Genomic DNA, 11602 nt, shown 5'->3' with positions numbered 1-11602 from the left:
AAATAAAGACACATGAGACATTCTTGACAAATCCCCTGGGATAGTGTTCCAGTCCTTTGGTCAATGAATGTTCCGCTCCTCATTAGATGAAAGCATGTGCATACATAATTGCTCCCCTCCAAGCTGGAGATCATTAATAGCTGCGATGCATCACATTGCTTGGAATGATGATGTGTCCTGACAGCCAGCTCTCTTCTCCCTGGGCCGGGACCAGCAGGCTGCAGAGCTGACAGGGCCCGGCCAGGTGAATGATTGTCCCTGGCATCTTGTTACAAAGCTGGCTTCTTGATGTACGGCACCCAAGGGTGGCCATCCGGCCGTCCAAGCGGGTACTGAATGGGCAGGCTTTTAGTGCAAATGGGCCTCATGCTGGCGGCCAATTTACCATGCGAGGTTCATGATGCCGTTTCAACACTCCTATCTGCACAATGAGATGATAGTGTTTACGTTACAGCGTGACCAGACAGGCTCCTGATGATTGTTTGCACACTAGCGGCCATTCATCACAGCAGCAAGACAGCCGCCGTTTGGAGCACATTATGGATGGGCTTTGAAGAGGCTTCCGGCAGACTATCCCACCTCAGAAGGGGAAGCAGTTCCCTGTGTGCACGGTGTACTGCTCACCTTAACTTACAACATAACAGGCCGGGAGCAATACTTATCACACCACTGACATCCTGTCTGCACAGGAAGCAGAGTCTCGGACACCAATGGCAACATGTCCATCAGAGAAAGTCATAAGAAAGTCAAAACACTCCTCAGTGGGTGGACAGCAAAATCCTCCCGAGTTCTTATGTGACGTGACCACACGTGTGTTTGACTTTTTAGAAAAACGGCTGGTGTGTGGGAGCTAACCATACACGGGACACACCTCCTTTCCTAAAAAATCTCCACAAACGGCAACAATGTTGTACTTATATACGTATACGTATATAAACCAGGAGTTCACCAGTTATTGTGTTTCCATATAAATGTTTCCACATCCCCCTGATTGGAAATATGACAGAGAAAGTGATGTATATTTCCTGGTAAGTAGAAATAAATGAATGAAGGGATGTTGTCCCAGATGTTAATAATGTATTTACAATACATTAGCCCTTTGCAGTCAAAATAATGTGGTTGTGTGACTTTTGGTTTTCACAGCTTTAAATATGAGTGGTTTATCTCATTCAACATTTTTGATGCCTTTCTAGGAAATGTTCTCAGCCTTTATGAAAACATTCAGCCATATCATAAATCAATGTCTATGTAGGATAGGTGCTGATTGAGTTAATCATATAAACCAATGCAGATGACCAACGGTTTCTCTTTGTTTCTTATTATATCTTAATGAAATTATATTCATGTTGTCCAATCTTTAGCGTCCTGATCATACAATATGTAATATTAATAATCGCGGTAAATTAGTAGCAGGACTTATAATAGTAATAACAATAATAACAACTAAGAATAAAATAATTTAATTGACTTACACTTTATTATTATTATTATATATTATTATTATTGCCGTATATTTATATATACACATAAACAGTTATGTGAACAAATAGTTTTCCTGTTTATTTGGTCAATTTAAAAGAAAACTCCAACTCCCGTGAGCAGCCAAAGTGGCTGTGAAAGCTCAGCAGTGATTGGCTTATCATCGCCCATGTGAGCAAATCGAACCAATGGAGGCAGGCGTAACCAGGAAGTAAATACAGCCGGGCAAGTATCACAAACGTGAATGTCAACTGAGAGAAGACCGACACGGTAGACGAATAAATTGCAGTTAAACCTGTTTTATGTCTCTACAAGTTAGCACCACTTGTGCATTTTAGAGATTTAGAGGTCGGGATGTTATTAAGATGCTGCGGGCTGCGGCAAAATCGCTTTTTGTCACCGCTGTGTCCAGGGGAACGCTGTTAACTCTCAGGCAATTCTCAAAGAAGACTCCACGGAAGCTCAGAGTTTCTGAGGCAATTTCAGGCTGTGTGCTGGGAGCCGATATCCAAGTATTAGTAAGTAAATATCCCAACATGAACACCAACACCAACATGCACTGTTATCTATGGCGAATGCTTCAATTTAGCTGCAACGCGTACAATCTTTATTTATTTTTGTTAGCACAGTTTTCCTTTAATTGTGTTTTCAAATGTTAGCACAATCCCGCTAAACATTATTGTTGCGTTTCATGTGACATCACATCCGGTTACAGGCGCCGCCTATTCACAAAAATCTGGTTGTTAGTGTTACATAGCAAACACAACTCTTTCCAGCTGTGGCAACACAGACAAACAGCTGGAACCCAGTTTTTATCAAAACGAGCCGTCTTCTGTGCAGCCTGGCTTGTATTGATCTCAATAAGATGCCGATACAGGATTAACGCTTAAATCTGGCCCAAAATTGGTTATGAAGCTCAAACAGTGCAGTGCAACGGTGAAGGACATATACAAGAACGTATTCGTACACACTGATTGGGTGTAAGAAGGCAATTTGACTCGTTAGGAGTATTATTCTCATGATGCCTAATGCTGAGATAAGTCTTCACTGCTTTTTCCATTGTAATACATACAATCCATAATATAATTTAACCAGCATGTTACTTGGGATAACTTTTGCCTTCATTGTTGTCTTGTACAGCTAGGATAGGCTCCAGCATGCCTGCGACCCACATGAGAATAAGCGGTACAGAAAATGGATGGATGGATTTTGTCTTGTAAATGTTCTTGAGTGGTTAGCGCACAGACCTCACAGACCTCAGGGTTCAATTCCACCCTCGGCCTTCTCTGTGTGTAGTTTGTATGTTCTCCCCGTGCATGTGTGGGTTTTCTCCGGGTACTCCGGTTTCCTCCCACATTCCAAAAAACATGCTAGGTTAATTGGTGACTCCAAATTGTCCATAGGTATGAATGTGAGTGTGAATGGTTGTTTGTCTATATGTGCCCTGTGATTGGCTGGCGACCAGTCCAGGGTGTACCCCGCCTCTCGCCCGAAGACAGCTGGGATAGGCTCCAGCACCCCCGCGACCCTTGTGAGGAAAAAGTGGTAGAAAATGAATGAATGAATGAATGAATGTTCTTGAGGTCTCGAGAAAGTCAAAATTTCCGATTCATCCTGAATGCCCCACAGCAATTTTGCTGGTTGCAATGCTTTCGACTGATGCTGCCATCAACATTCATGAGGAAAAATGCAAGAAATTATTATTTTTACAGGGCTGGGTTCGCTCTGTCAGATCGCAGAAGGCAAATTTGTTCCTGGATGTGAACGATGGAAGCTCCCTGCAGTCATTGCAGATTGTCGCCAGTCCAGAGCTGAATGACCCGTAAGAACTTATGACAACTTATAAGAAATGTATTTACTGTTGGAAGCATGTGTTATGCACATTCCTGTCTGGAATGCAGATTGCTTACATTTGGGAGTGCCGTGGAAGTGAGAGGAACACTAAAGAAAAGTCAGCACCAAAAGCAGCCGGTAGAGCTGGAAGCAGAGCACATTCACATCATTGGAGAATGTAACCCTGTGGTGAGGAAAGTCCTATGCTTACACACTATGTAGTCCCAACTATGACACCCCCACCCACAGGAACTTGTCATGCCTTGCTCCCATTTCAGGATTTCCCGTTTAAAATCAAAGAGCGACACAAGCTGGAGTACATCCGCCAGTTCCCGCATCTTCGCAGCAGAACCAACGCCTTCAGCGCCCTGCTGAGGATACGAAGCGAGGCCACTTCAGCTGTTCACTCGTATTTCAAGGTGAGCCCAGTCCCAATCCCATCACGCCACAGAGTGACACTCGCTCTTGCTCTTTTCCCGTCTACTAGGAGAATGGCTTTTTGCACATCCACACGCCCATCATCACTTCCAACGACTGTGAAGGTGCAGGCGAGCTCTTCCAGGTTGAGGTGAGAGTTGATTACTGCACTCAGGCAGTTAAACTGTGATAAGAATATTTCCTTCAAGTAAGATTTTTTTCTTTGTAAGTGGAATATTTATGTGGTTATGACATAGAAAACCTGTTTAAAATTTTCCAAATATATTTTTTAACATTATTAGAGACCTCTTGACATGAAATAACACCCCTATAGTCACCTTAACACCCTTATTACACAATATAGTGGACATTCATTCATTCATTCATTCATTTTTTACTGCTTTTTCCTCACAAGGGCCGCGGGGGGGTGCCCAGCTGTCTTGGGGTGAGAGGCGGGGTACACCCTGGACTGGTGGCCAGCCAATCACAGGGCACATATAGACAAACAACCATTCACACTCACATTCATACCTATGGACAATTTGGAGTCGCTAATTAACCTAGCATGGTTTTGGAATGTGGGAGGAAACAGAGATGGCCGAGAGTGGAATTGAACCCTGGTCTCCTAGCTGTGAGGTCTGTGCGCTAACCACTCGACCGCCGTGCCGCCTATAGTGGACATAAGAAGAGGAAATACAACATTTAAGATTTGATGTGGGGAGCAATATTAGCATATGTTAATATGATGATGATGGGTGTGCCTGACAATAAAAGCCTGTTGTTCCATCAATCAAGTCAGGTACTTGTCTGACTGAACAATTACTGAAAAGCCAAGTGGGTGAGGTGCATTGTGGTGGTCTACAACCATGCTGCTGTTGCGTCTGCTTTGTGTGTGTCTAATGGAAGCTGTTGCTTTCTCTCAAGCCTTCTGACTCAGAGAGTGAGAATCACCATTTCTTCTCGGTTCCGGCCTACCTGACGGTGTCTGGACAGCTCCACTTGGAGGTCATGTCAGGGTCAGACTTGTTTTTTGTTTTTTTCCTTTTCTTAGTTTGAATTATTTAAAGTTTTTTAATTCAAAATCAAATTAAATTCAAAAAGAAGATCCCACATGCACACGTAAAAATGTCTCTCATAATTACACCCGCAGGTCATTTTCCAGAGTTTACACTTTTGGGCCGACCTTTCGCGCAGAGAACTCGCAGAGCCGGCGCCATCTGGCCGAGTTTTACATGGTGGAGGCGGAGGTGGCCTTCACGGAGTCCATCCAGGACCTGATCAAGGTACAGCAGCGTGATTACACCCACACCCTCAAATGGCAGTGCACACTAACAATAATAAGCAGCAGTTTATATGTCAACATTTAGCATAGAAACCTGATGATCTATCAGGACCCGAAGAAAAATGAACGAACATAGCATCATTTCTGCATTATAGAAATAAAATGCAATACCAAGAACAGACAGAAGAGGGCAGTAATACACAGTTGTTTACTGTCTTCTAATCATTCATTTTCTATACTGCGTGCCCTCACTAAGGTCGTTTTTGGAATGTGGGAGGAAACCAGAGTAACTATTTATTGACTAATTTATTTAACCTTTTTCAACAACCAGCAGAAGATTAACTGAAAACTTAATTGACTGGCAAAGTAGCTGAGGGCACTGTGAAAATGTCAAATATGCAGCCTCCTTTGTTACTTGATCTATTAAGTCTGATAGTAGTACTATGTGACTATTAGTTCAAAAGTACAAAATTTTGTACCCATACCTCAGTTTAATCTGATGCCTGTTTTAGAGTACAACTAATACATTGGAAATTAGTTGTTCAATAATATATGTTTTACTTGAAGAGAACAACAAAATACAAGAAATTAAATATTGTTGTAGAAATGGAGAGTATAGGTTTAAGGCAGCACAGGTGTATCCAATGATCATGATCAATTCCATGTAGCGGAAACCATGCTAAACCAAACATGTCAAAGAATATTACACAAACAGAATAATAATTTAAATAGAAAGAGTAGATATAAAGTTTGATCAACATATCAAGACAAGAATGTACAGTCTGGGTTTTGGTTGCTGGCAGACTTTATTCACGATAACAACGTGCTTGTCCTGGTGCACGGTTAGCGAGTCACACTGCCAATGATTGACGGTGCCATGCTCCTCAGGTCATGGAGGACGTGTTCAGGTGGACCACCGAGCACGTGTTGGACCGCTGTGCTTCTGACGTGGATTTGTTCCATAAGCACGTGACAGCGGGTCACAGGGTGAGTCTTTCATTCATTCAAGTGCGCCTGACAAATTATCGTCCAATCGTCTCGCTGTGTTGCTCCCACCGCATCTCCGGCTTGCTGAAAGGACGCCGTGGAGGCCATGTTGAAGGAGCGCTTCCACGTGTAAGTGTGTTTTTTTTTCATGTGGGACTTCAACCTCATCAAATCCCAAGTGAAATATTCCAAATGCTCAAAGAAGTGCTTCCACTTTCAGGATCACCTACAGCGAGGCCATAAACATCCTGAACCGCAGCTCCCAGACGTTCACCTTCCCAACACATGTGCGCCCCCTCGCCGCCTTTGCTGTCGTTCATCCTGAGTGCCTCCTTGATCTTTGCTCTGCTTCTGTCCAGTGGGGCTGCGACCTTCAGACGGAGCATGAGAAGTACCTGGTGAAACATTGTGGCCAGCGTCCCGTCTTCGTCACTGATTACCCCTACCAGCTCAAACCCTTCTACGCCAGAGACAACCAGGACGGCCCTGAGCACACGGTCGCTTCAGTCATTTAGTCTGGGGGTGTCTTTCTTAGTGGCCCATTCCAAAAATAGAATTTAACAGGAAAATAAAGTTAAAATATTTAAAAAAAATCGAATAAAAAAATAATAATAATTTTTATTTATTTAATTTATTTATTTAATTTATTTATTTAATTTATTTATTTAATTTTAACATTTTTAATCTAAGAAGAAAAAGTCAGAACTTTATGAGAATAAGGTTTTACAAAGTTTTAGTAAGGTTTTTAGTGGCAAATTTGAAACGTTCAAGAAAAAATAAATTTTTAAATACAAATAATGTTGTCATTTTTGGAAAATTTGGTAATGTTATGAGAATAAATTTAAGATAATATGGGGATAAAGTTGAACTATTAAAAAAAACAGCTGAAATGGGAAAAATAGCTGAAAGGAATGAATGAATAAAGTAAAAAATATGAAGAGCAAAAATTTGTATTCTAACAAGAAAAACTTGGTAGTTTTTTGAGACCAAAGTCTCATACTTTAAAAAAGTATGTGGAAAATGTGGAAAATGTCGAAAAATGGAAAAGAAGAATAAATAATGATTTTTAAACTTTTTATTGATATGACAAGCTTCTTGACATATACAATATATACAGTATCTCAGCATATTTATATCAAGGTTGCATCCTTTCATGTTTGACTGCAGTACGTAGCCCTCGCTGTTGCTCTTGTGTTGTGTAATGTTGATGTGTGTGCAGGCCGCCGCTGTGGATCTTCTGGTGCCGGGGGTCGGGGAGTTATGCGGGGGCTCGCTGAGGGAGGAGAGGCTGGACCTGCTGAGAGCTCGCCTGGAGGAGTAAGAACCTGTTTAGGACCACATCGTATGATGTCCTGATGCTGGCACATTCAAACAGTATTTTCCTCAGAACTCCTGAATAATTAGAAATTCCATTCTTCCAGGGTTGGATTAGAAGACGCCTACAGCTGGTACAAACAAGCTTTCTCGACATGTCTAAAGAAGCGTATTGACGCAGTCCAATGACATTTTTTTCAATTGCAGGTATTTGGATTTGAGGCGCTTTGGCTCCGTCCCGCATGGTGGATTCGGCATGGGCTTTGAACGATACCTGCAGTGCATTCTGGGAGTGGAGAACATCAAAGATGTGATTCCTTTTCCCAGATGTTCACACTCATGTCTTCTATAGATAAGGTCTTTTTCCTGTGATGCTGCTTCATTAAACCCCCATCTTAAGTCCTAAAAGTCGTTTGCTGCTGTCATGTTCATTGATGTGATAGGTAGACGTGGAAGCCTGGTGATGCCGGCTGGTGGTCATGCTAGCTGACACAAAGGGCTTCTCTGTGGAAATACTTTTATATCATATTTCATTGAGCCACATGACGAGGTGGGTCAGCACTTCCTTATTCAATGTAGCAGCATGAGAGTAGAGTGCATCCCGGCCAGGTGCCATGCTGTCCTTTCTCTTCATGCCTAATCCTGAGCTTCCATTGCGTCTGGGCAGCACCACCGCATTTGAAAAGTGCAAAATGTTTGCCAGAGACCTCCGTGGTGTCACACCAGCCACTCGGGTCGTGTGCCCGAATACAGTGCACCTTGCTGGGCCACAGCAAGTGTCTCCTCCCCCTCTATACTCTGCTTCTCCTGATAGTAGTGATGTGCTGTAATCATGTCATATTTCATTAGCACAGCCACAGGGACTCAATGGTGGCCTAAATGTTAGCAGCTTGGGATGAGTCTGGTTTGAATCTCCATTTGCACACAGTACACTTACATCTAAATTGAAATAAAAAGACATATAAAAAGTTACTGGTATCGGTCTGAAAAAAAAACATGGCAATGAAACTTGCAATTACGACAAGCCGCCACTAAATGGTGCTGTTTCCTAGTCATTGACTAGTGTTGGTTGTCGAGTTATTTAAAAGACGATTGTACTTTTGTGCTTGTATTAATATAAAATGAAAGTTCGTATGATGTATACATGTTGAGTTGTGGTGTTCTTTTTTTTTTTTTTTTTTAAAAAAAGGAACTTTGCAGGCAGCTTCCCGACGGTGGGCGTGGTGTAGAGCTGGGAAAACAAGCCACAGACGCCCCGTGACGCTGCCGCGCATCAGTCGAGCTTCCCCCGCGGAGGAGCCAGGGATCGCCCGCTGACGTCTCCGTGAGAACCGTGACTCGTCTTGTCCTCCGTCCCTCCCTCGGATCCGATGGCGGAGAGCCACGCGCCGACCGGGAGTGTCCTGCTACTGTAAGCCGCCTGTTGGGCCACCAGAAGACGGACTTGTCGGCAAGATGAGCGGCGGAGAAGTCATCCAGCAAGGCTGGCTGAGGAAGTCCCCGCCGGAGAGGAAGCTGCGGAGATATGTGAGTAGATCTTCACTAACAACATTATTACGTCCTACATGTACGTGCACTACTTCATACTTCCCCAAAGACTGTTCGGTTAACGAAATGTTCATTATTACACTTGTACTTCCCTAACTTTGTGAGTCCAAATATTAGAAAGCATGAAGCGGTGCACTTGGATACCACTGCAAACCACAACAAGAAAGCCATATTTCTATATTTCTCATGACTCATATTTCTATGCCACTACATAAGGTCAGCACATTGTACAAATATATCATTATTGCCAACATAACTCAACTTACTTGGATGATCATTATATCATGCTATCATGCAGGTGTACCTAATGTTATGTACTTTTGGTGGGTGGGGATTTAAAGTGGTAGCAGGTGCACCGCCCCCCCCCCCGCCCCCACACACACACACACTTAAAAACAAACAAACATGTGGACCACTTTCCACATCCCCACAGGAGTAGTGAGGCATCCAGGTATAAACATGTAAATTTCACACAGGCCACCCAGTATGGAAGGGGGGGGGGGTCACATGACAACGGGCCTGCAGCTGTCTACCATCTTACATGCACGTTATCCCATCACAGTGAGGTCACGTCTGATGGGAGCAGTTTTCCATCCACGTCACAGCAGCGATGGACAGTGGATGCTGGCGCTGTTGATTTTTTTTGAGGGGGGGCGGCCTTGAGTAGCCTGATAAAGCCTGGGGGGTTGGGGGGCTGCCACTGGCGTAATAGGATTTATGGACACGGCAATGAGACAATCTATAAATACAGCTGCCCATGTTTATGTACGGTGTTGTGTTACCTCTGAGCTGACTTTGCCATGATGTCATCTGTACGCCCCCCGGCCCACCCCACCACATACACCCTTGTCAACTCATCCTGTGTTGTTCCCCATTGTCTTCCACCGAGCTGGCCAATATTTACACAGACACCACCACCGTTTCACTTCCACTGTCCTTGCAGGAAGACACCCGCTTAGCTCCCCTTTAAAACAACATCATGGATGCATACATGCATACATATACTGTATACATCCGTCCATCCAATAAGCCCAGCAGTCAGACATCATCAGGCAGCAAACAGTGTCATGAGACGTCCACAAGGAGTAGACGTGTGGAGGCAATCATCTAACCGCCTGGAATTCTTTCCCCTGGAAAACGTCAGAGCAGGAACAATGGGGGCCATTTAGCCGCCACATGCTGGAATTTGATCAGAATAAGCTTTAAAAAATAGTAAGCACCTATTCTAATGACATAATAGGAGTATTAATTTTTGGGGAAAAAATAGGTTGGGGGAAAAGTCCTAATGTGATGGGAATAAAGCCATAATATCATATAAAAAAATCAGAAAACAGCTGTAATTTAAATTAATTTTAAAGGGGACCTACTACTCTAATTTTGTGGCGCAGTGGTAATTTGGTCCAGCGCACCACTGTGCACAATTTGGTAATTTGGTAGACTGGGCTGTGCTAGATAGGCGTGGTGGCGCACCAGGAGAGGTGTACACATTTTCAGCTTGGCATAGTGACAGTTTCGTGCCAAACCAGTGCGCCAAACGACTTGGTCTATTCTTGGTACAGGCAAAGCAAACCCTGTGCAGTGGTAAACTGGCTGACAGGAGCACAGTCAAGCGCTTTTTCTTTTGCTCGTAGGGAATCAGGAACTCCAACCACTTGTGCCTGATGGTGGCATCTTTAGGAATTGTAAAAAATGTGTCTTACTAGCCATTGCTAGCCACATCAACAGAGAACCAGCGCTTGGGGCGAGGACAGAGTTTATTTGGCTTACAGCCACACCCATATGAGGAAATTCACTCCTCTGTGACATCACAAAGGGGCAGTTTTACCACACCTTCTGAAACCGACCGTTTTGAGCCATCCCCCTTCTTTCAGGGCTCAATTCCAAATGTGCAAAACTCATTATCTGAAACTCTGGCATGGTTTAACACGAGAATACTACATTCTAACTACATTTATAGGTCAGAAAAGTGGAAAAAGCTTTTTGTTCTAAAGCACTGTGATTGGCTAGCAACCCAGAACGGGTGTACCCCACCTCTCGCCTGAAATCAGCTGGGATAGGCTCCAGCATATCCCTGCGACCCTAATGAGGCATAGAAAATTGATGGATTGATGATCAATGGATGGATTGATGGATGGATGATTTATGGATGGATGATTAATGGATGGATACATGCATAGATGGATGGATGACTAATAGATGGATGGATGCTCAATGAATGCATGGATGGATGGATGGATGCTTAATGAATGCATGTATGGATGGATGAATGATTAATAGATGGGTGGATGGAATATGGATGGTTGGATGGATGCATGGACGGATGATGGATGGATGAGTGATGGATGCATGGATGATGCATGGGAATTAATGGATGGATACATGGGTGGATGGATGCAATGATGGATGCATGGATAGATGATTAATGAATGCATGGGTGAATGATTAATTAATGCATGGATGGATGGAGGATTAATGGATGCATAGATGGATGCATGGTATTCAACATGCAGTTTGACTCCCCCAGTTTGCACTTTCCTGCTTTCAGGTTCTGTACAGTACAGATGAACGACGAGATAGTATCACTTTCTCTAGTGTTTCTAATCGGGCGGTGTGAAAACAGTTCTGTCCCTTGCAGGGGCATGACGGAAAATAATTGAGAACCATTGTTCTAATGAGACAATTTTGGTAATGGCAATGGTTTAATTTTTTTTAACATTCATCAGGTTACAGTAGAATGCATCA

At 43.4% G+C, this 11602-nt stretch overlaps 2 protein-coding genes across 5 annotated transcripts in view; both read left to right on the top strand.

Moving 5' to 3' along the window:
- Nucleotides 1-1682: 1682 nt before the first annotated feature.
- Nucleotides 1683-8634, top strand: nars2 (asparaginyl-tRNA synthetase 2, mitochondrial). Of its 3 annotated transcripts, none has more exons than XM_078792696.1 (14): nt 1683-1997; nt 3192-3301; nt 3381-3501; nt 3591-3731; nt 3800-3880; nt 4654-4745; nt 4880-5012; nt 5900-5998; nt 6090-6127; nt 6219-6495; nt 7218-7315; nt 7420-7446; nt 7520-7669; nt 8502-8634. In XM_078792696.1, the coding sequence occupies exons 1-13, from the start codon at nt 1845-1847 to the stop codon at nt 7662-7664; spliced, it is 1515 nt and encodes a 504-aa protein (XP_078648822.1). In that variant the 5' UTR covers nt 1683-1844; the 3' UTR covers nt 7665-7669; nt 8502-8634. The 3 variants fall into 3 exon arrangements, with proteins under 3 accessions (XP_078648822.1, XP_057936191.2, XP_078648821.1); XM_058080208.2 differs by lacking the exon at nt 8502-8634 and having other exon boundaries at nt 6219-6285; nt 6358-6495; nt 7520-7720; XM_078792695.1 differs by lacking the exon at nt 8502-8634 and having other exon boundaries at nt 7520-7720.
- A 62-nt stretch (nt 8635-8696) lies between these two features.
- Nucleotides 8697-11602, top strand: part of gab2 (GRB2-associated binding protein 2) — a 30096-nt gene continuing 27190 nt past the window's right edge. For both annotated transcript variants that reach the window (XM_058080207.2, XM_058080206.2), the window contains exon 1: nt 8697-8839. In XM_058080207.2, the coding sequence (XP_057936190.2) occupies nt 8768-8839 (72 nt within the window). In that variant the 5' untranslated portion in view covers nt 8697-8767. The remainder of the gene's footprint in view (nt 8840-11602) is intronic.

The sequence above is a fragment of the Doryrhamphus excisus genome, linkage group LG8 (genome assembly GCF_037039965.1).
Source record: "Doryrhamphus excisus strain RoL-2023G ecotype Guam linkage group LG8, RoL_Dexc_Guam_v1.1, whole genome shotgun sequence".
In the NCBI taxonomy this organism is placed as follows: Eukaryota; Metazoa; Chordata; class Actinopteri; order Syngnathiformes; family Syngnathidae; genus Doryrhamphus; species Doryrhamphus excisus.
The sequence above is the reverse complement of the archived record's forward strand: the minus strand, read 5'-3'. Positions and strand labels throughout refer to the sequence as shown.